The sequence below is a fragment of the Mustelus asterias genome, chromosome 2 (genome assembly GCF_964213995.1).
Source record: "Mustelus asterias chromosome 2, sMusAst1.hap1.1, whole genome shotgun sequence".
NCBI classification, from domain to species: domain Eukaryota; kingdom Metazoa; phylum Chordata; class Chondrichthyes; order Carcharhiniformes; family Triakidae; genus Mustelus; species Mustelus asterias.
In genome coordinates this window covers 49,271,570-49,296,194 of record NC_135802.1, presented here as the reverse complement: position 1 = coordinate 49,296,194, position 24,625 = coordinate 49,271,570, and the positions used below count along the sequence as shown (strand labels likewise).

The window sequence follows — 24,625 nt, the reverse complement described above, 5'->3', positions numbered from 1 at the left end:
GTCATGAAAGCTGTTAAGTGAATGCAAATATTTCCTTCCTTTAGGAGTGTACTGAGGAAGGAAATTAGAAGAGGAAATCTTCAGTCAGGTTAGTGAGAAACCAGGAATAACAAAATTGATGTCCTCCAAGAATTTAATTATCCACTTATTGCATGGAACAAAAAGAGAGTGAAAGGAATGGATTTGCAAAATATGTAAGAAAGCCATCCTCAAGCAATCTGTTCCACAATGGAATAGAAATCAGTAGATCCCAATTTGTGTAATGGAATAGATCAGGTAGATGATAAGCAGATGTAGGTAAGCATCTTGGGAAATGATAATTACAATATGATTAGGCCTAATCCAACCAGAAAGGAAAAATGTCAGTACACAAACTCGAACGACAGACTGAATTAGGGCATCGTTGCGAAAGATAAGTGAGCCAATTGTGGAAAGGTGGAAAGAGAAATTTGCACAGTGCAATGTAAAACAGCAATGGGATTTTCTTTAAAAAAGATGATTGTGAAGGTACAGAATAAGAATGTTTCATTAAAAGAAAGAAACTATGTGTAGTTTCAGGTTGCCCATAAAGCAATTAGAAACCAATTAGAATTGGATATGAGAGTCTTTACGGTCTATCATATCAATAATGGGAAAAAATGAGAAGACAAGGAAAGAGTTTAAGAGCAGGATAGGGAAAGCTAAGTAGGAGAATGAGGAAAGCAATTTAAAAACAGCAAACCATGAAACTCTTTTACAAATATATTAATAAAAAGAGAATCGATAGAAGTGAGATGAGATTCCTGAGAGGAGAGAATTGTTGTGTTGTAGCTGATGATCAAAGAATGGCGGAAGTATTAATAAAAACTGTACTTTGTAACAGGCTTGATTGAAGAGAAGGATGTGGGAGTGGAGGTGAATGTTCAAGTGGTTAAGAATTCGATGAGTAATGTTAAATGGATAAAAGAAAATTTTAGATAAATTATTTATGTTAAAGGGAGATGGAGCACCAGGGCCCATCCATTAATCTTATGATAGATGAGGGAGAAAATTACTGAGGTTTTGTGCTAGAGGACAGGAGCATCACCAATGTGGTAATCAATTTGAGAAGTGAGGCAGAACTATCCTAAGTAATAACAGAACATCTGTGGTAGGGTAAATCTTTAACTTTTATTAAGTATGGAACACATCTTTTGTTTGTTCATGAGATATGGGCTTTGCTGGCTAGGCCAGCATTTGTTGCCCATTCCTAATTGCCCTTGAGAATGTGGTGATGAGCCGCCTTCTTAAACCAATGCAGTCAATGTGGTGTAGGTAAACCCACAATGCTGTTAGGGAGGGAGTTCCAGGAGTTTACCCAGTGACGATGAAGGAATGGTGATACATTTCCAAGTCCAGATGGGGTGTAGCCTAAAGGGGAACTTGCATGTGATGGTGTTCCCATCCATCTGCTGTGCTTGTCCATTCAGGTGGTAGAGATTGCAGGTTTGGAAGATGCTGTTGAAGAAGCTGTTGAGTTGCTTCTAGATGGTACACAATACTGCCACTGAGCATCGGTGGTAGAGGGAGCAAATGTTGAAGGTGATGGATGGGTTGCCAATCAAGCAGGGTGCTTTGTCCTGGATGGTGTCAAGCGATTTGATGTTGATGGAGCTGCACTCATCCAAGCAAGTGGAGAGGCATTACTATGGAAATATTACATTTGGTTCCCTTATCCAAATCAATGAAGCATATTGTGAATATCTAGGACGCAGGCACTGATCACTGTGGTCACCGGTTACCACTCCAAAAAAAATATTTATTCCTATTTTTTCTTCTCTGCTCACTAATTCTCAACCCATGCCAATGTAGTACCCCACTTCCATGTCTTTTATTTTGCACTCTAACCTTTTATCAGAAGCTTTTGGAAAATCCAAATACGCCACATCCACTGGTTCTCCCTTATTTATTTTACTGATAGAGTCCTCAAAAAACTCCAGCACGTTTGCCAAACGTGATTTCCCTTTCAAAAACCCATGTTGACTTTTTCTAATCATGTTGATGTTTTCCATGTGTGCTGTTATCACATCCTTTCTAATAGATTTTAGCATTTTCTCTCACCATCAATTTTTTAAAAAAGGTTGGCGGTAATAATTGGAGTGAAAAAAAATTCCATCAATACCTTTATGGGTGGAAATTTGTCATTGTCACGAATCACAGGTCACTACTGAGGCTACTAAGAGGGGACAAAGTGGTGCCACCACTAGAATCAGCCCGTATCCAGTAGTGGCTGCCTACAACTATCAGTTGGAGAACCAGCTGGAAAGTTGAGTTGCAAACGCAGATACCTTGTGTAGGCTGCCTTTAGCAGACACCCCACCGATGGTACCACAAGTAGAAGAGATGGTAATGACCATGAATTTTCTGTCTACCCTTTCAGTGGCTGCACATAATGTATGTCTTTGGATGCAAAAGGACACAGTCTTCGCAAATGTTAAACAATTGATGCTGACTGGAGAAATTGAAAGACCATGAAGCCACGGCTACTCCTTTGCCTCCCCAGGAATGGAGTGAGTCAGAACTCCAGCGCTCATGTTGTAAGAGACGAGCGCCTGTTTGATACACCCCACCAACGTCGGATGCTGAGTTGGAGGAACCAGATCCAGCACTGAAACATTGCTAGAGACCCATGTGGGGTGTGAACTGCAAGCTTTCTTGGACTTAAGGGGAGAGGGGTGTAGTGACTTCAGTGAGGCCCATGAGGTTGGTCTCTTGGAGTACAAGCTCCCTGATTGAGGTAATGATGGCCTGCCCAATCAGGGAGTCTCCCCGGTGCATATATTGAGGAATGTCAGGTCTACTGCCACTCCAGATTCTGACTTTGTACCTGAAGCATTCTTAGGAGTGGAGACAGGTTTGTAAATAAAGGGAATCTGGTGAAGGGACACTGGCCTCCGAGGAATCTTTTCAATTGGCATCTTCTTTCTTTTCATTGTAAGAAGTCTCACAACACCAGGTTAAAGTCCAACAGGTTTATTTGGTAGCACAAGCTTTCGGAGCGCTGCTCCTTCATCAGGTGAGTGAAGAGTTTGGTTCACAAACAGGGCATACATAGACACAAACTTAATTACAAAATAATGGTTGGAATGCGAGTCTTAACAGGTAATCAAGTCTTTACAGGTGCAGACAATGTGAGTGGAGAGAGGGTTAAGCACAGGTTAAAGAGGAGTGAATTGTCTCCAGCCAGGACAGTTAGTGAGATTTCGCAAACCCAGGCAAGTCGTGGGGATTACAGATAGTGTGACATGAACCCAAGATTCCAGTTGAGGCCGTACTCGTGTGGAACTTGGCTATCAGTTTCTGCTCAGCAATTCTGCATTGTCGTGTGTCGTGAGGGCCGCCTTGGAGAACACTTACCTGAAGATCAGAGGCTGAATGCCCTTGACTGCTGAAGTGTTCCCCGACAGGAAGGGAACACTCCTGCCTGGTGATTGTTGAGCGGTGTCCATTAATCCATTGTCGTAGCATCTCCATGGTCTCCCCAATGTACCATGCCTCGGGACATCCTTTCCTGCAGCGTATCAGGTAGATAATGTTGGCCGAGTCACTAGAGTATGTACCGTGTATCTGGTAGATGGTGCTCTCACGTGAGATGATGGCATCCACGTTGATGATCCAGCACGTCTTGCAGAGGTTGCTGTGGCAGGATTGTGTGGTGTCGTGGTCACTGTTCTCCTGAAGGCTGGTAATTTGCTGCGTACAATGGTCTGTTTGAGGTTGCACGGTTGTTTGAAGGCAAGTAATGGGGGTGTGGGGATGGCCTTGGCGAGACGTTTGTCTTCATCAATGACATGTTGAAGGCTCCGGAGAAGATGTCATAGCTTCTCCGCTCCGGGGAAGTACTGGACGACGAAGGGTGCTCTGTCCACTGTGTCCCGTGTTTGTCTTCTGAGGAGGTCTGTGCGGTTTTTCACTGTGGCACATTGGAACTGTCGATTGATGAGTTGAGCGCCATATCCTGTTTTTTACGAGGGCATCTTTCAGCATCTGTAGGTGTCTGCTGTGACCCTCCTCATCTGAGCAGATCCTGTGTATACGGAGGGTTTGTCCGGAGGGGATGGCTTCTTTAATGTGTTTTGTTGATTTGCCTGGATTCACTTGTTGAGCACTTGTTGAGCAGAAACTCTAAGCTCCCAGCACCTGTTGAAGCAGATGGACTGTGGCGGTTCAGTACCTTACTAATCAGGCTTGCCTGACTTCATGTGGGCTGACCATTGGGACACAATGGCGTCTCCCACAGTGGGAGACAGGTTAACTGACTTGGAGGGGAACTTCTAGGTGAAGGCCTTCCCATGTATTTGCTGCCCTTGTTCTTCTAGATGGTAGTGGTCACATGTTTGGAAGATGCTATCTAAGGAGTCTTGGTCAATTCCTGCAGTGCATCTTGTAGCTGGTGCACACTGCTGACTCTATGCGTTGGTAGTGGAGAGAGTGAATGTTTGTGGATGGGGTTCCGAAAGCTCCAAATGAGGGTTTTACAGCAGCATACCAACAGCAATATCAGATCGCCAGGCCATCAGGACGGTAGGTTTAAAAAGTGGGGGCTATGCAATGGGTAGGTGTAGTTAGAAAGCTTGGATTGTAAAAGCTGAAAATGCTGGAAAAACTCAGCAGATCTGGTAGCATCTGTGGAGAGACAAACAGAGTTCATGTTTCAAGTTTAACACCTCAACAAGAAACGTTTCCTCTTCCTTTCAGGTGTTAAGGAATGCAAACCTTACTCCTCCATCAAAAAAATTATCCGAACACAATCACTCTCTTCCACTGAACCATCTGTTCTTAAGTTTTGCTTTTACAACACTGACCTTTGTTCTCCTATTAACACAATCTGCTATTTTACCTTAATGCCACTATCAGCATCTTCTATAGACCTTCACACTGCCATTAACACTTCTTCTGTTATATACCCTACACATCTTTGTTGCAATCTCTCCTAGCTCCCACCTATCACTGACCTTCTATTTTTCTCCACCTACTCCAACTCTGCCTTCCCCCACCCCCATTATATATAATCCATCAGATTTGTCCCTCTCTTAACTCTGAAGAAGTCTTCCAGACTCGAAATGTTAGCTCGATTTCTCTCTCCACAGGTGCTGCCAGACCTGCTGAGGTTGTTTCAGATTTCCAGCATCTGCTGAATTTTGCTTTTATTGTGTTGGATTCAGCCAGAGATTCAGCCAGAGAGTGGTAGGTCTGTGGAATTCATTGCCACAGAGGGCTGTGGAGGCCGAGACGTTGAGCGTCTTCAAGACAGGAATTGATAAATTCTTGATTTCTCGAGGAATTAAGGGCTATGGGGAGAGAGCGGGTAAATGGAGTTGAAATCAACCATGATTGAATGGTGGAGTGGACTCGATGGGCCGAATGGCCTTACTTCCGCTCCTATGTCTTATGGTCTTATGGATTAGAAGAATGAGGGGGGATCTTACAGAAATATATAAAATTATGAAGGGAATAGATTAGAAGCAGGGATGTTGTTTCCATTGGCAGGTGAAACTAGAACTAAGGGGCATGGCCTCAAAATAAGGGGGAGCAGATTTAGGACTGAGTTGAGGAGGAACTTCTTCACACAAAGGGTTGTGAATCTGTGGAATTCCCTGCCCAGTGATGCAGTTGAGGCTACCTCATTGAATGTTTTTAAGGCAAGGATAGATAACATTTTGAACAGTCAAGGAATTAAGGGTTATGGTGAGCAGGCGGGTAAGTGAAGCTGAGTCCACAAAAGGATCAGCCATGATCTTACTGAATGGCTGAGCAGGCTCGAGGGGTCAGATGGCCTACTGTGAAAAAAAGAAAAGAATGTTGCTTCTGCAGAAGAATCACAAGACGACTGATAAGGTATGGACAGACTGAATTCTGTTGAACAAGGACATAGTTAAACTGGCTGAAACAAAGGAAAGCTGAGTGCTGCAGCTTGTCACACACACTGGGCGTTCACACAAAAAGTGGCGCGAAAATGGGAGATAAGGATGGGAGGCAACAACCAAATAAGGGACAACGTAAATATGAACAGGGGTTGAAAGACTTGAGTAACAGGGGCAGTAAACAAAGGCGGAGTAAACCTAGGGCTTATGCTAGGTAGTATAAGATAACAAGACCACCAATTGTGGGGAGGGGAGGGATTGAGAGACACAAAGAAACTGTATAAAAAAGTGACAAAAACGGTTGATGAAGGAAGGGCCAAGGATGTCGTCTATATGGATTTCAGTAAGGCATTTGACAAAGTCCCACATGGCAGGTTGGTTAAGAAGGTTAAGGCTCATGGGATACAAGGAGAAGTGGCTAGATGGGTGGAGAACCGGCTTGGCCATAGGAGACAGAGGGTAGTGGTCGAAGGGTCTTTTTCCGGCTGGAGGTCTGTGACCAGTGGTGTTCCGCAGGGCTCTGTACTGGGACCTCTGCTATTTGTGATATATATAAATGATTTGGAAGAAGGTGTAACTGGTGTAATCAGCAAGTTTGCGGATGACACGAAGATGGCTGGACTTGCGGATAGCGAAGAGCATTGTCGGGCAATACAGCAGGATATAGATAGGCTGGAAAATTGGGCGGAGAGGTGGCAGATGGAGTTTAATCCGGATAAATGCGAAGTGATGCATTTTGGAAGAAATAATGTAGGGAGGAGTTATACAATAAATGGCAGAGTCATCAGGAGTATAGAAACACAGAGGGACCTAGGTGTGCAAGTCCACAAATCCTTGAAGGTGGCAACACAGGTGGAGAAGGTGGTGAAGAAGGCATATGGTATGCTTGCCTTTATAGGACGGGGTATAGAGTATAAAAGCTGGAGTCTGATGATGCAGCTGTATAGAACGCTGGTTAGGCCACATTTGGAGTACTGCGTCCAGTTCTGGTCACCGCACTACCAGAAGGACGTGGAGGCGTTAGAGAGAGTGCAGAGAAGGTTTACCAGGATGTTGCCTGGTATGGAGGGTCTTAGCTATGAGGAGAGATTGGGTAGACTGGGGTTGTTCTCCTTGGAAAGACGGAGAATGAGGGGAGATCTAATAGAGGTGTACAAGATTATGAAGGGTATAGATAGGGTGAACAGTGGGAAGCTTTTTCCCAGGTCGGAGGTGACGATCACGAGGGGTCACGGGCTCAAGCTGAGAGGGGCGAAGTATAACTCAGATATCAGAGGGACGTTTTTTACACAGAGGGTGGTGGGGGCCTGGAATGCGCTGCCAAGTAGGATGGTGGAGGCAGGCACGCTGACATCGTTTAAGACTTACCTGGATAGTCACATGAGCAGCCTGGGAATGGAGGGATACAAACAATTGGTCTAGTTGGACCAAAGTGCGGCACAGGCTTGGAGGACCGAAGGGCCTGTTTCCTGTGCTGTACTGTTCTTTGTTCTTTGTATGAGATATACTCAAAGTGTGTGCCTGCTTGCTGGTCACCCGCTCTTGCAAGAACGTTGAAATAAAAGTGTCTGCTACTTCAGAATTTGACTTGGAGTAAGTTATTTGCAAAGTGAGCTTCGTTTCTCACAATTGGGGGCTCGTCCGGGATCGAGTCACCTCCGGCGGAGTGGTCACCGTCGACGACCGGGAAGACACGTCCCGTTCCTTTAGAACAGTCTCGTGTTTCTCGTCGATGAACACCCCACCCGGCAGACTGACAAAGATCTTAGGGAAGTCATTCTGAATGAGCAAGGGAAGGACAGTAGGCACAGCTGCAGTCAGGCAACTCCGTGCACAGACCAAGGTAAGAAAATTGACTTTTAAGTACTGCCTTGGTGACTGGGGTGGTTTACTCGTTGTAGGGATTGTGTAAACAAGACTGACGTAGTAGCCACAATGGGAAATAGGGGGGCTAAGAGTGAGTCCCCGGGAAAAAGATGAAGAAGAATGGGGCCCTGGGAAACATCCCTCCAGAAAGTCCTTTGGGACGGATGTTGAGTGATTGGGAAAACAATGCAAGCACTAAAAACAAAGACCAGAAAACGATGATAAGATATTGTTGCTTTACGTGGACAAAGGAACCTATCCAAACTCCATCCGTTTTCTGGCCAAAATACGGATCGGACGAGGATTGGGTTTGTCAGATTTTAAATATCTATGTCAGCCAAAAACAACCATATCACCAAGAAGAATCTGAGTACGCCTCCTGTTGGAGACCCGATGGATACAGATTATACCCCATGAATACAGTGAGGGAAAAAGAGGACGAGAAGCAGTCCTCTGCCCCGCCACCCTCTTGGGATGTTTTGGCCCATTTGCCCCCTCCATATGTGCCCCCTCAAGCTCCTCAGGATAATCCACTTGGAGAACAAGCAGAGGAACCGCAGCAAGGCGGGGAAGGCGTTAGGAAAAGGGGGGATAAGAAGGAGGGTTCAGATCCAAAGACTGAAAGGATGAGAACCAGAAGTAGGACGGGAGAACCGGAAAGAGGACTCCAGGAAGGATCCGGGGAGGCAATGTACCCATTACGAGAGGTCCCTATGGGACAGGGAGCGATTGAGTTTGTAAGTGCTCCTCTAACTAGTGGGGAAGTCAGGGCATTCCAAAAAGAAATGAAAGCGTTAGTTGAGGACCCTATTGGACTATCGGAACAAATAGACCAATTTCTGGGACCTAATATATATACCTGGGTTGAATTGATATCCATTATGCTGCAACTGTACAAAACTCTGGTGCGGCCGCATTTGGAGTATTGCGTACAGTTCTGGTCGCGGTATTATAGGAAAGATGTGGAAGTGTTGGAAAGGGTGCAGAGGAGGTTTACCAGGATGTTGCCTGGTATGGTGGGAAAATCGTATGAGGAAAGGCTGAGGGGCTTGAGGTTGTTTTCGTTAGAGAGAAGAAGGTTAAGAGGTGACTTAATAGAGGCATACAAGATGATCAGAGGATTAGATAGGGTGGATAGTGAGAGCCTTTTTCCTCGGATGGTGTTGGCTAGCACGAGGGGACATAGCTTTAAATTGAGGGGTGAGGGATATAGGACAGATGTTAGAGGCAGGTTCTTTACCCAGAGAGTAGTAAGGGCGTGGAATGCCCTGCCTGCAGCAGTGGTGGACTCGTCAACGTTGAGAGCGTTCAAGTGATTATTGGATAAACATATGGATGATATTGGAATAGTGTAGATTAGAGGGGCTTTAGATTGGTACCACTGGTCGGCGCAACATCGAGGGTCGAAGGGCCTGTACTGCGCTGTAATGTTCTATGTTCTATTATGAACATCCTATTCAGTGGAGAAGAGAGGGGAATGATTAGACGAGCAGCCATGAGATTATGGGAAAGAGAGAATCCAGTTGGGGGAAACGCAGAGGCTGAACCGGCTGAAAATAAATTTCCTAATACAGACCCACATTGGAATAATAACGACGGGAACGATCGGAGGCGTATGAAAGACTTAAGGGACCTGATAGTGAAGGGCATTAGGGAGGCGGTCCCCAAGTCACAGAATCTAGCTAAAGCTTTTGAAGTTACCTGTTAGTTATTGTAGACCATTTAACTGGTTGGGTGGAGGCGTATCCTCTAGCTACAGCAACAGCAGGCGGGGGGTCCAAGATAGTGCTTGAACACATAATTCCCTGATATGGAATGGGAGAGTGCATAGATTCAGACCAAGGAAACCATTTCACCTCTAAAGTCTTACAAGGAATAATGAAAGGACTGGAAATCTCTTGGGAGTTTCACACCCCCTGGCACCCTCCCTCCTCTGGGAGGGTCGAACGAATGAATCAGACCCTAAAAAGGCAGCTGTCCAAATTAGTGGTAGAAACCAAATTGCCCTGGACTCGGTGTCTACCAATAGCCCTGCTAAGAGTTCGGACGGCACCACGAAAGGATCTGGGACTGTTCCCTTATGAAATGTTGTTCGGACTGCCGTATATGGGAACGAAGGGGGATTTACCTGTCCTCGAGACTAAGGATCTGTTTTTAAAGAAGTATATACTGGGCCTGTCCTCCTCTTTGTCCTTCCTTAGGAGACAGGGACTATTGGCACAGACCCCACCTCTCGAATTTGCCGTCCATCGAATCCAGCCAGGAGACTGGGTCCTGGTAAAATCGTAGAAGGAGACCAAACTACAACCGGATTGGGAGGGACCATACCAGACTTTCCTGACCACTGAGACGGCCATAAGAATGGTGGAAAGAGGTTGGACTCACTACACAAGAATCAAGGGACCCGTGAAACCCCCGGTCAGAGCAGGAACTTGGACAGCCGAATCGACAGAGGAACCTTTGAAGCTGAAACGAAAAAGACTTTGAGTTACTGTTTATACGGTGGCGACGCAAGCGCGGGAAAAATAGTCTGTAAAGTTTGTATATTGGGTCTCTCTCTCTCTCTCTTTAACAAACTAGGACCAGGTTAGAATGAAGTGGGGGTTGTGGTATGCGATGTTGATTTCCTTGGTGATGGGGTGGGACTACACCCCTATTGATCAGGAATCTAAGACATTCACGGTAAAGATCCCTGAAAGCTCCAACCCACAGGTGACAGAGACAGATGCTTGTAGCCTGGTAGACTGCGGAGATGTAGAAAGTCAGAGGGAATATAGTGCCTTGGAAAAGTACCTCACTAGGGAAAGAGGCACCTGGGTAAAAACTGAAGCTGGAACCTGGGTGAGGGGTGACTCATCAGAAATGAAAGAAATTACAATTCTCCAAAGCCCCATTCGATCAGGTCCGTATTGTTCTGATGAGAGATGTAACCCGTATATCTAACAATCAAATGTACAAAATGGCAAGAGATGTTTAAAAAAAAGACAGTCTGGAAAACCAAAGAGGGGGTTAGAAAAATAACTGTTGGAGGGGTATGCCACCGGGAAATGAACAACAAGGTGTTTGGAATAGGGATAAAAACGGATGGGCAAGATTTCCAAGGGTGTTGTTTCCGAATAAAGGTAGAAAGGGGCAGATTAGCCAATAAAACAGGCAGTAGGGCTACCCGAATGCCACTAATACGACCCTTCGTTCCTCCCAATGACCCTGAGGTAGTGAGGGTAATGGAGGTTAAAGACCTAGCACAAACCATCGAGATAGAAACCGGATATGGGGATACAAACGCCTGGGTTGAATGGATAAAGTACACTGTAAAAAGCCTGAACAAAAGCAATTGCTATGCTTGCGCCTCTGGCAGGCCGGTAGCTCAAATAGTACCCTTTCCGCTTGGATGGGAACGTGACCGGAAGGGTATGGAGTGTATGATGGCGCTGTATCAGGACAAGACTGCCTGGGATAATAGCAGCTGCACGTCCTTGTCATTAATGTTCCTTCCCTTGAGAGTGAGAGATTTAAAGAATCCTCCTGCATTTTCTGCTGCAGTAGGAAATCACACATCATCTGTGAGCCGGCAGGGTGCAAGTCTAATTCGAGACTTGGGGGAACTGAAATCCTGCACGAAAATCGAGAATGTGACTGGAACGGACAAGGGAGGGAGCTATTCATCGTTGAACGTTCCTAGAGCAGACTAATGGTGGTACTGCGGAGGAAAGGTATTAAGACCTACCTTACCCCCAAAGTGGAGGGGAACATGTGCCATTGTACAATTGGCCATCCCATTTACCCTGGCGTTTGAAAAAGGGAAGGTAATAGAAGGGAGGAATAAAAGGGAAATAATAGAGACCTCTTTTGATGATCGTATATATCTAGACTCTTTGGGTATACCAAGGGGAGTACCTGATGAATTTAAGGCTCGCAACCAGATTGCGGCGGGCTTCGAATCCTCTCTCTTTTGGTGGGTTACGACCAACAAAAATGTAGATTGGATAAACTATATTTAATATAACCAGCAGAGGTTTATTAATTATACTAGGGATGCAGTAAAAGGCATAGCCGAACAACTAGATGCCACCAGATTTTTTCCCCATATTGGCCCTGGGGTTTTCACTCTGGGTTTTCGCCTCTCCCTGGAGATCACATGGTCTGGAATGGGGGGGTGGGGGTGAGTTAATAGGTTGTGATGAACAAAGCATCGTAGCTGTGAGGGACAGCTCGGTGGATAGGATATTAGGATGTAGATAGGCTGGAAAATTGGGCGGGGATCCTGGATTCAGGATTCAATCCTGGACCGGGGAGCGGCGCGGGCTTGGAGGGCCGAAGGGCCTGTTCCTGTGCTGTATTGTTCTTTGTTCTTTGTTCACCAGCAGGATGGCTTGGGAGAATAGATTGGCTTTAGATATGATATTGGCTGAGAAAGGAGGTGTGTGTGTGATGCTGGGAGGAAATTGTTGCACTTTTATCCCCAACAACACGGCCCCTGATGGGACAATCACTCGGGCTTTGCGGGGATTAACTGCCCTAGCGGAAGAAATGGCCGAAAATTCAGGAGGAGACACATCAATCACTGGGTGGTTGGACACGTGGTTCGGGAAATGGAAAAACATAGTGGCCTCAATTTTCACCTCCCTGATAGTGGTGGCTGGACTGCTGATATCGGTGGGATGCTGTATTATACCCTGTGTACGAGGGCTGATTCAGCGACTAATTGAGACAGCTCTGACAAAACAAATGCCCCTAAAGAATGATAAAGGGGAAGGTGTGTACTTGTTAGATGGCAGAGATGAAATTACAAAATTGAATGAGGCTGCCAGGATAATGCTTGAGAAGTTTGAGGCAGCCTGTGAGACCTCCCCCTTGTCTGCAGAAGGCAACAAGTATTAACCAGAAAAGAAAAGGGGGGACTGTGAAAAACAGATAAGAATGTTGCTTCTGCAGGAGAATCACAAGACGACTGATAAGGTATGGACAGACTGAATTCTGTTGAACAAGGACATAGTTAAACTGGCTGAAACAAAGGAAAGCTGAGTGCTGCAGCTTGTCACACACACTGGGCGTTCACACAAAAAGTGGCGCGAAAATGGGAGTTAAGGATGGGAGGGAACAACCAAATAAGGGACAACGTAAATATGAACAGGGGTTGAAAGACTTGAGTAGCAGGGGCAGTAAACAAAGGCGGAGTAAACCTAGGGCTTATGATAGGTAGTATAAGATAACAAGACCACCAATTGTGGGGAGGGGAGGGATTGAGAGACACAAAGAAACTGTATATAAATGTATGAGATATACTCAAAGTGTGTGCCTGCTTGCTGGTCACCCGCTCTTGCAAGAACGTTTAAATAAAAGTGTCTGCTACTTCAGAATTTGACTTGGAGTAAATTATTTGCAAAGTGGGCTTCGTTTCTCACACTACTCCTGCTCCTAGTTCTTATGTAAAAGGATGAGGAGAGCCAGTTTTTCCATTATCCTTCGGAATTGCATGCAGTCCTATGTAGGCCATCAGAGCCTGATTTGCACAATGAGGCGTCATATTATTGAGGTGGCCACCAGGGCAACATAGTGGACACCCCAGTAAACAGATTGGGGAATAGGACAAAATGTTCACACAGCCATTTTAACATTTACTGGGGGAAGGGATATAGAGATTCGTGTTTCTGTCATTCTTTCTGTGATACTTTGACAAGGAGCTCCACGTGGAAACGTAAGAACAACATATGTTAAAGGTGGTGGGGATCGGTACCAGAGGGAAGTACGTTGCTTTTTTACATGTAAGAATATTTACTTTCACTGAGGAAGATCACCCTAACATTTGCACGTTAAAATAGTCTCTGGTGATCCAACATACTGCACATTATCAAATTACGTACACTCGCACACACAAATTAAACCACACACATCTAATGACTGGCTCGTCTGGTCCCTGGTACAAATTCTAGATAAGGGAGAAGTGAGAGGGGCAAAGTGCAGCGAAAACCTCGCGAGAGTGTGGGATCGCGGAAGAGAAACCGGATTAGTGATTGACAAGATTGTAATTTCAACCAGGAGACTGGGGATTGACAGCAAGACTGCACCTCCATTCATGCAAGCGCTGTACTGACTGGGGTATGGATTTCAGACATTAGTAGATCTACTGTGTGTGTGTTTTTAAGATTGTTTACAGCACTAGCATTACTCAGTCTGAAATGTAAAGCTGTGGTGTCTTGCTGAATTTAAAAAAACATTGCTGTTTGTTTGCACTTTCTCCCCATGGGAAGTTGTCTTTCGGCGCTGGAGCTATTCTGGGAGTCAACGAGATATTATCACGTGCTTTAATCTGTAGCTGGCAAAGGTTGTTTAAAAAGTCCGGTATCAGCGTTACTTTGCACTCGTCCTGTGGTCACTTTAAACCACACTTTGAAAATGCTAACTCCACTTTATGTGCAAGAGTTTCTCTCTGCCTCTCTCATGAGTGAACACAAGCTCCAGTTTAATCGATTGCTTCCTCTCCGTTTGCAGGCAGTTCGAGCCAATGCCGGGGCTGAGTGGGAAAGTTCAGACTGTGCGGGGTCTGATCGATCCCGGACAGATGGGTCGCACCCTGACCCACGAGCACTTGACCATGTCCTTCGCTTTCTGCTACTCGCCCCCACCCCCGGGCCAAGAGGCTTGCTCCGAAATGCCGATAGTCATGGAGAACCTGTACTGGCTCAAGCAGCACCCGTACAGCCACAGGGGCAACCTCCTACTCAACCAGGAGATCGAGGCGGTTCGGGAGGAACTCGTACATTTTAAGAAAGTGGGCGGTGGAACTATCGTGGAGAACACGACAGCCGGGATCTGCAGGGATGTGAAAGCTCTCCGGCGCCTTGCCCAGGACACTGGAGTCCACATCATCGCTGGGGCAGGCTTCTACGTGGGTGAAACTCACTCCCCCGAAACTCAGAACACCACCGTGGAGAAGGTGAGTGCACCTAACTGGGGTGAAATCAGGGCCACGCTGCGCTGATAAGCAATGCCCCAATTGTGATGGATACAATGAATTCCCTTGTTTTGTTTTTATAATCACCAATTGCGATTGATGTGAGATGGGAAACCAATAGCACTGGCGAGGTGTTGGCAAGTGGGGAGCGTAGAGGTGATATTTGGACGTTTATCAGAAGGACACCAGTTGACCTCGAAGTCTTGTTTCCCCAAGGAATTTTCAATACCAAAACATGCTCGGGGATTTTCACAGTAACTTCATTGCAGTGTTAATGTAAGCCTACTTGTGACACTAATAAATAAACATTATGCTGTCAATGAGTTTTTGCCCAGAACAAGTTTTTTTCCACTTCTACAGGGCGTGGGGAAAATGGGGAACAAACCATACTGGCGCCTTTGCTCCACACCTGAAGCCCTCGACAATTTTTTTACAACATTTCACTGATTCACTCGAGCCATATGGTCAATAGTCGAAACATGCTGATCTCGCAAGGCAACACAAACCAACTGTGAAAACCATTCCACTTGTCCCAATAAATCCTGAAATAAATGGTTAACCGATTATTAAAAATCGGTGACGTATTATCAAGACAGGTAAAATTCTGCCACATTTCACACTTATTAACAAAGAAGTAATTTCCCAACTACAGAGAAACCTCTCCAGCAACAAACTTTATTGACATACGGATTATAAGTATCTCTTGAAACATCTTGGCATTTGATAAAGTATCACAAAACAGCCTTATTCAAAAAAGAATGGAAGCACCACTATTAAAAGGACTATGATAAAGGAGTATGTAACTGACAAAGGAATAGGAGGCAGAGAGTAATGACAATGGATGCTCACCTGACTGGAGAGAGATATGCACTGGGATCTTCCAGGGATTGCTATTGGGGCCATTGCTTCTCTTCTATGTAAATGATGTGGACTTGAAAATAGGATGTGAATACTAAAAGAAAGAAGTCAGGATAAACATTTACAAATCGCTGGCTATGCCTCAGCTGGAGTAATGTGCACAATTCCAGACACCAATCTTGAGGAAGAGATTACAGAGGAGGTTTACAAGATGCTACTATGACAGTGTTGGGCAGCCTGTGGCCCAGGAGCCACATGTGGCCCATCTGGATTCTGAGTATGGCCCACGAGTCATTTTGTTGTCCCTCGTCTGCACGCAGGGTTGCCACATTCTGTTGATTTCCAGCCACATAATTTTTTTCCTACCGGTATGACAAGTGACACATGCACAAAGCAAGGGCAAGTGAGATGAGGTGAAGTGCATGCTGATTACACATAACATTGAATCGCAGAATCATATCATAGAGTACAGTGCAGAAGAGGCCCTTCGGCCCACTGAGTCTGTACCAACGCGCGAGCTCATCCAAGTATTTTTTTAAAGGATGTGAGGCAACTCACCTCAACCACCCTCCCAGGCAGCGCATTCCAGACACCACCCTCTGGTTAAAAAAGGTTTTACTAACATCCCCCTAAATATCCTGCCCCTTACCTTGAACCCATGTCTCATTGTGACTGATCTTTCAACGAAGGGGAACAGCTGCTCCTTATCCACTCTGTCTATGTCCCACATAATCTTGTACCCTTTGATCAGGTTACCCCCCTCACTCTTCTCTGCTCCAATGAAAACAACCCAAGCCTATCCAGCCTCTCTCCGTAACTTAAATGTTCCATCTCAGGCAGCATCCTGGTGAATCTCCTCTGCACCCTCTCCAGTGCAATCATATCCTTCCTATAATGTGGCAACCAAAACTGCACACAGTGTTCTAGCTGTGGCCTCACCAAAGTTTCATACAACTCCAACATGACATCTCTGCTTTTGTAATCTATGCCTCTATTAATAAAGGCAAGTGTCCTATATGCCTTTTTCACAACCTTACTAACATGCCATTACACCTTCAGAGATTTATGGACAAACATGCAAGGTCCCTTTGTTCCACAGAACTTCATTGTGTCATGCCATTTATTGAACCTTTCCTTGTCAAATTACTTTTTCCAAAGTGTATCACCTCTCACTTTTCAGGGCTAAATTCCATCTGCCACTTATCTGCTCACATGACCATCCCGTCTATATCTTCCTGTAACCCAAGACAGTCAACCTCACTGTTAACCACCTGGCCAATCTTTGTCATTGGCAAACTTACTAATTTTACACCCCACATGGTCATCTATGTTATTTACGTGAATGACGAATAATAGGGGACCCAGCACAGATCGCTGTGGTATGCCACTGGACACTGGCTTCCAGTCAGTAAAGCAGTCTTCTGTCATCACACTATCTCTTACAACTGAGCCAATTTTGAATCCACTTTATTAAATTACCCTGTATCCAGTGTGCATTTGTTTTCTTTATAAGCCTCCCAGGTGGAACCTTGTCAAAGGCTTGCTGGAATACATATAAACTACATCAACTGCACTACCCTCATCTACACACCTGGTCACCTCTTCAAAAAATTCAATCAAATTTATTGGGCATGGCTCCCTCTGATAAAGCCTGCTGACTATCCCTGATCAAGCCTTGCCCCTCTTAAATGGAGATAGATGCTCTCCTTCAGAATTTTCTCCAATAATTTCCCTACCATTGACGTGAGACTCACTGGTCTTAAGTTCACTGGCTTATTCCTACAGCCCTTCTCAAATAGCGGAAACACATTAGCTGCTCTCCAGTCCACTGGCACCTCTGCCGTTGTCAGAGAGGAATTAAAAATTTGGGTCCGAGCCCCTGCAATCTCCTCCATTGCCTCCCACAGCAGCCTGGGACACAATTCATCTGGACCTGGAGATGTATCCACTTTTAAACCTGCCAACACCTCCAATACCTTATCCCGATGTCAATTTGCTCAAGAACTTCACAGTCTCTCTCCCTGAGTTCCATACCTTCATCCTCATTCTCTTGGGTGAAAACGGACGTGAAGAATTCATTCAACACTCTTTCACTGGTTATCCTCTTCCCATTGGTATACTTATAGAATATCTTGGGATTTTCCCTACTTCTACCAGCCAGAGTTTTCTCATATCCTCTCTTTGCTTTTCCTACTTTGCTTTCTTAAACTCCACTATGCACTTTCTGTACTTCACTAATGTCTCTGCTGATTTACTCCCCTTATACCTGCTAAAGGTTTTTCATTTCCATCTCATTGTGTCCTGAATATCTCTGGTCATCCATAGTTCTCTGGGCTTGTTATTCCTACCTATCAGCCGAGAGGGAACATACTGGGCTTGCACCTTCCCCGTTTCCTTTTTGAACTGTTCTTCTGTCAATTTCTCCACTAGTAGCTATTCCCAGTCTACTTTAGCTAGATCCTGCCTTTTTTTAATACTAAAAATCCACTCATTCGAAAACATTTTTTTGCATCTTGTCTATTTCCTTGTCCATAACAAGTTTAAATTGTACCAAGCTTAAATTGTAGTGATCACTATCACTAAATGCTCCCCCCACCTCAACCACCCGTTCAGCTTCATTCCCCAAAATTCGGTCCATCACCACTCCTTTCCTTGTTGGACCCTCTACGTATTGGCCGAAAAATGTTCTCCTGACACATTTCAAGAAATCGACTCCATCCAAGCCCTTAACACTATGTCTGCCCCAGTTAATTTGGGAAAGTTGAAATCACCTATTATAATAACCCTATTATTATTTTTACACACCTCCACAAATTGTGCACATAATTGCCCCTGGATTTCCTGCTGACTTTCTGGGGGGCTACAATAAGCACCTAGCAATGTGGCTGCCCTTTTTTATTCCTAAGCTCTATCCACAAAGGAGTGGTGATGGACCGAATTTTGGGGAATGAAGCTGGACAGGTGGTTGAGGTGGGGGAACATTTAGTGATAGTGATCACTACAATTTAAGCTTGTTATGGACAAAGAAATAGACAAGATGCAAAAAAAATGTTTTCGAATGAGTGGATTTTTATTTTTAAAAAAAGGCAGGATCTAGCTAAAGTAGACTGGGAATAGCTACTAGTGGAGAAATCAACAGAAGAGCAGTTCAAAAAGGAAACGGGGAAGGTGCAAGCCCAACATGTTCCCTCCCGGCTGATAGGTAGGAATAACAATTCGATGCCCTCTCCAAGATATCATCTTTCCTTACTGCAGTAACGGACTCCTTAGCTAATAATGCAATGCCTCCTCCTCTTTTCCTCCCTTCCTTGTCTCGCCTGAAGATTCTATATCCCGGAATGTTGAATTGACTTAGAGCTGTGTGCTCTCTCTGCGTCCAAAATGTAAATATTTATTTTGATTTTACCATTTGAAGTTGATAATTCTATTGATGTATGAGCGATTAAGAATTTCCTATAACTCGTTATGAAATATTTGACAGGTATTAAATATATTTAATCTTATTTATGGAGTCGCAGTTAGTGAACAGGCTTGATTTCAATCTTACAGTCCACTGAGCTGAGGGCCACTCATGCGGCCCACTCACTAGCCTAGGTCGCCCATTACTATACCATGATGATGGATGGTATTTGTACTTGAACACAGAATCCCCAGTGTTGGTCCCAATGTGCATCTAGTTCTCATGGCGTGAAAGCAATGTTGGTCAATAATGGCCTTTTATTTTGTGTCTGTAGAGCGTGTCACTTCTGAGTGCTACAAATAGGTAATTGCATCCCGGAGATAAAAACATTCAGCTGACCAATGTCAAATGTGCCATGAATTTCAAGAAAATCAGTGAAAATTATGACATGCCTTCTCCATTGAATGCTTCCTATGATACTTTCCATAGTCAGTCTTACAACTTAAAAACATACTTAATAGGTATGAATATTAAAACCATTACATGTGCTATCAATTTTTAAAAATTACCTATTATAAGTTTGACCTCTCATTTCCAATACAATTATTTGGATGCCATTGCTAAGGACTTAAGGTTAACGAAGCATTCAGTTGTCACTTTGTTGAAATATACTTGCAGGACAAATAAGTTTAAAGGGCATTATTTTAATCTCAAAGTGTAACTGGTAGGGAGATCATTTTTAGTGGGAATGGGTCAACCATCCTTTACACTGCCCACCCAACATCCCTTTTAATTAGAACCAATTTTCATCTTTGTGGAGATGATAAAACTGGTGAGAGTAGATCCACAAAGTGTATAACGGGCAGCCAATTCAATGCTGCCAGTTTATCACCCAACCCAAGCTGAAAATCTGCCCCATTTAATAGTTGAAAACATCACTGAGTCATCAGACTTTATTGTTTGCAGTAAACGCAGTAGAGATAGCCTTCAAAATATTGCGCATTTCTGGAGCCTATATATAGTGAAATCCCATCACATCAAATTGGTTGCAGTGAACAAAATAGCATATAATGGGTGGTTATGTAAATCATTGATCTAAATAAGTAATTTAACCGTTAAAATTTGGCACATTTCACAATCATTTCAATTGTGTTCTCATAATGAAAAATATTAAATGTTCAGCTTGTGTACAATTAAAATCACATACACAAATGAAAGGATTAGGGCACAGAAGAGCTCTGATCATCAAGGGATTTTAATTGAGTATCCTTGCCCTATTGAGCTGAGGAGCTTCACCAGGTCAGTAACTATTCCGAGTTGAAATGGGAACCATTGAAGATTAGTGACATGAAATACGTTGGTTGACATAGAGCAATGCCATCGCGTAACTGCAGATGCCCCATAACTGTCTTCATGACCCTGCAGCTGTTGAAATCATTAGTGTAGTGCCACTGCGTGTGTATGTGTGGATTTACAGATTGTGTTTTATTACCCATCAGTTTACTATAGCTCTAGGAAAGTATTCAGGAAGTGTGCATTTTGCTTCACAGGCGATAATTGTGTTGAATGTTGTGCTAGTAAAAAATTCAATCACCGTCGTGCTCGTGACACCTGAAGTAAAGGTCAGCAGACAAACATGGCCACTTAATTTACACTTTTAGAATTGACTTAAGATGAACCTCGGCAGATAGCAGGTCCTGAAGATGCATTTTACTGACATATTGGTCCAAAACACTACAAATTCTTTCTTTATCTGTCCATCGTAGCCACCATACAATCAACAATAACTTCTCCAATTCTTGCAAGATTACCTACAATATGCCACCAGGTGACTTCCTTGGCACCTTCCTATTCCCATTAGTGTTGTTCCTCATTATAACCCATTTAGTTGCCTAAGATGATGAAGACATAAAGTCATAGTGAATATGGGAGAGTTGTAGCAAAGTTAACGTTTGTTGTTGACAACAATGTGGATGAAGTTTTCAGCAGCATTTGGGCTGAGGTAAAGTTAGAGAGGTAGAGTTTCACAAGTGGAAGTCACTGGTCTTGGCGATAGACAGGATATGCTCTTTGATTTGTAGCTTGGAGCCAAGTGGCAAATAATGATTGAGTAGAGTTGTGCTCAGCTTAAATGGATATTCAGGAAGGTGAAAGAATCGGGTCAAGATGTAACAATTATAATGGAAACTAGGAGGTTGTCATTCTTCTCAGTGTTGAATGCAAAAAATTCTAGTTATTAGCTAGGCAGCAGAACAACATAGCAAACTTTGAAGTATAAGGGTAAAATAGCAAATAACCATTGACATACACATGAAACCTGGCGCCATATATCGAGATAAGATCAGTGAGGGACAACATCAAAGAAGCCATTGCAGGTGGCATGCTGGCTACATTGCACAAGTAAAAACTTATATTGTTATAGCAATTTTAAAAACCTTGGGATTTACCAAAACACTTTACAACTTGTGGGCAGCTCATAACAGTTTTCTCACAAACGCAGCAGACAAATTGCACACAGGATGAACATTGTGCAGGCAGCAATGAGGTGAAATATAAGTCAAGATCCATGTGAGTGCAGTGCCAAGCAGGTAAATCATTGGCGAGGGACAGTGGAGGAGGGTGTTATGGTTGAACATTTTGAAGACGACGAAAATGTCAAGGAGGATGAAAAAGAATAACAACTCCTACATATGTAGAATGTTGGTGACTTTAAACATGGGGGGGTTAGCAATGCAGTGCATGAGATACAATAAGGGCACTGAGGGGGTTAGAAACACAAGTGGTAATAACACACATCAAACTTTTAGAGAGTAAAGGAAGATTGGCAATGGGACAGCAGTTATCATAGAATCTCTACAGTGCAGAAGGAGGCCATTCAGCCCATTGAGCCTACACCGACCCCCCCGAAGAGCATCCCACCCAGGCCCATCCCTGCAACCCAGTGCATCCACCATAGCTAATCCACCTAACCTACACATTATGGGCAATTTAGCATGGCCGATCCACATAACCTGCACATCTGTGGGTGGAAACCGGAGCACCCGGGGGAAACCCACGCAGACACAGGGAGAATGTGCAAACTTCACACAGAGAGTGACCCAAGGCCGGAATCGAACCCAGGTCCCTGGCGCCATGAGACGACAGTGCTAACCACTGTGCCACCATGGCGCCCAGTTAAGCATAAAAATGTTGAGCATAACAAAAAAAGCAGTAGAGTGATCTTGGTGGCTTTGAAAGAAGGGGGAGGAGGTATTTTCTGAGGAGGTGCAGAGGATGTGTATGAGAACTGAGGAGGGATAACTGAATAATCAGAGTCAAAGAAATGAGAGATTGATCACATGGAGGGGAGAAATTTGGTGAGAGCTGGGTGTAAATGGGAGAGAAGCTGTAGTTGGTATGTTTTAAGCTGGTGCAGGTGAACTGTGAGGAAGCTGGTGTTAGCTGTGTAGATGCTGGTAACCTAGGAATGAACTTGAAGGAGATGGTTTCTAACGAAGAATGAACGTTGGTGATTTCCCTTATTCTCTAGACTGATTCTGGAATAATGAGGTGATTTTCATGTGAAGGGGAGAGGCATTATTTTTCCAGATTTTTGGCCAGACTGGTCACAAACCATACATCCCTGAGGGTCTAGGATCTTCATAGAATCATAGAAACCCTACAGTGCAGAAGGAGGCCATTCGGCCCATCGAGTCTGCACCGACCACAATCCCACCCAGGCCCTACCCTCACATATTTACCCACTAATCCCTCTAACCTACACATCCCAGGACTCTAAGGGGCAATTTTTAACCTGGCCAATCAACCTAACCCGCACATCTTTGGACTGTGGGAGGAAACCGGAGCACCCGGAGGAAACCCACGCAGACACGAGGAGAATGTGCAACCTCCACACAGACAGTGACCCGAGCCAGGAATCGAACCCGGGACCCTGGAGCTGTGAAGCAGCAGTGCTAACCACTCTGCTACCGTGCCGCCCATCTTGAATTTGAAAACAAAGGTGAGAAGTGGCAGAGCTAGAAGTTTATGGGATTTTTCTGGTATGGAGGAGAACACAAAGTGAAGAAAGGTCCCAGATGAGGGTGAGAGCAGAAGGTGATATTGGAGGGATTTATGGGGAGGTGACGGTCTAGTGGCATTATCGCTAGACTATTAATCCAGAAACTCAGCTAATGTTCTGGGAACCTGGGTTCAAATCCCGCCACGACAGATGATAGAATTTGAATTCAATAAAAATATCTGGAATTAAGAATCTACTGATGACCATGAAACCATTGTCAATTGTCGGACTAATGTCCTTTCGGGAAGGAAATCTGCCATCTTTACCTGGTCTGGCCGACATGTACTCCAGAGCCACAGCAATGCGGTTGACTCTCAACTGCCCTCCAAGGGCAACTAGGGATGGGCAATAAATGCTGGTCAGCCAGCCACACCCCATGTCCCATGAATGAGTTAAAAAAAACATATGTAAATAGTCTGAGAAATTATGTGATTAGAGTGTCAAGTGTCAGAGATCTTAGCGGTGGTGGGGAAGGGGGAATACCAAGGTTGAGAAGTGGAAATGGATGAGGTTGATTAGCAACATGGGAGCATAATGAGGAGAGTAGCTGGGGGAATTTGGGTGTACGTTGAAATCATTGAGCATTCTACAAGTCATCTTTGTTGTGAGTTCCATTTTCAACAGCAAAAGTTATTGCGGGATTCTGGTTTAATCATGCCACCAGATTTTGTTTGTTGTAGTTAACAGATATTGTCGTGAATGAAATTCTTCATGGAGCTGATGGAACTGACATCAAATGTGGAGTAATCGGAGAAATTGGCTGCTCTTGGCCAATGATGGAGAGTGAGCGAAAAGTTCTTCAAGCTACAGCTGAGGCACAAACACAGCTTGGCTGCCCTGTCATCATTCACCCAGGCAGAAATAGTGACTCACCTTTCCAAATCATCCGAATACTGCAGGAGGCTGGAGCTGATATCTCCAAAACAGTCATGTCCCATCTAGATCGGTAAGTGGAGAATGTTATAGAAGAGCATTGCTTATGCCCAAGACTCCTTCAATAAATGTTTTCATGGAAAAAAAATTGACTTGCATGAAGTTATCTTATGCAAAATAGGTAACAAGCTATTATAAACCACTAATCCAGATATCAGTATATTTTGGAAAGAATATTTATTTGTGAAGCTAATATAATGCAATAGAAATACATTTACTGCTTTGGTTTCTGTTTGTTCTCTTTGAGCAAGTGTAGCAAAGAAGAAACATTAAATATTTTAGGCTTATACAATGGCAAGCTATATACATGAGCAAGCTTAGATTCATGCCGTGATTATAAGATGTTTACTGTTGAATTTAGATGGTGCACTATGCTTCATGGACTTTCTAGAAGCAACATTTCTACTCGTACTGTTAATACATAGAGGAAGCTAGAATAATAGCTTCCAGTAGAATCATAGAATCCTTGCAGTGCAGAAGAGGCCGTTCAGCCCATCGAGTCTGTACTAACTTTCTGACAGTATTTTACCCAAGCCCCTCCCCTGCCCTATCCCCATAACCCCACACATTTACCATGGCTAATCCATCAAACCTACACATCTCGGGACACTAAGGGATAATTTAGCATGGCCAATCCGTCTAACCTACTCACCCTTGGACTATGGGAGGAA

At 44.3% G+C, this 24,625-nt stretch overlaps 1 protein-coding gene and 1 pseudogene across 1 annotated transcript in view; both read left to right on the top strand.

The window, feature by feature from the left end:
* Window positions 1–10,694: 10,694 nt before the first annotated feature.
* Window positions 10,695–12,748, top strand: LOC144503386 (uncharacterized; annotated as a pseudogene).
* Window positions 12,749–13,324: 576 nt separating this feature from the next.
* Window positions 13,325–24,625, top strand: part of pter (phosphotriesterase related) — a 36,303-nt gene continuing 25,002 nt past the window's right edge. Inside the window, exons 1-4 of the mRNA XM_078234805.1 lie at window positions 13,325–13,494; window positions 13,682–13,847; window positions 14,241–14,685; window positions 23,702–23,967. Of these exons, the coding sequence (XP_078090931.1) occupies window positions 14,254–14,685; window positions 23,702–23,967 (698 nt within the window). The 5' untranslated portion in view covers window positions 13,325–13,494; window positions 13,682–13,847; window positions 14,241–14,253. The remainder of the gene's footprint in view (window positions 13,495–13,681; window positions 13,848–14,240; window positions 14,686–23,701; window positions 23,968–24,625) is intronic.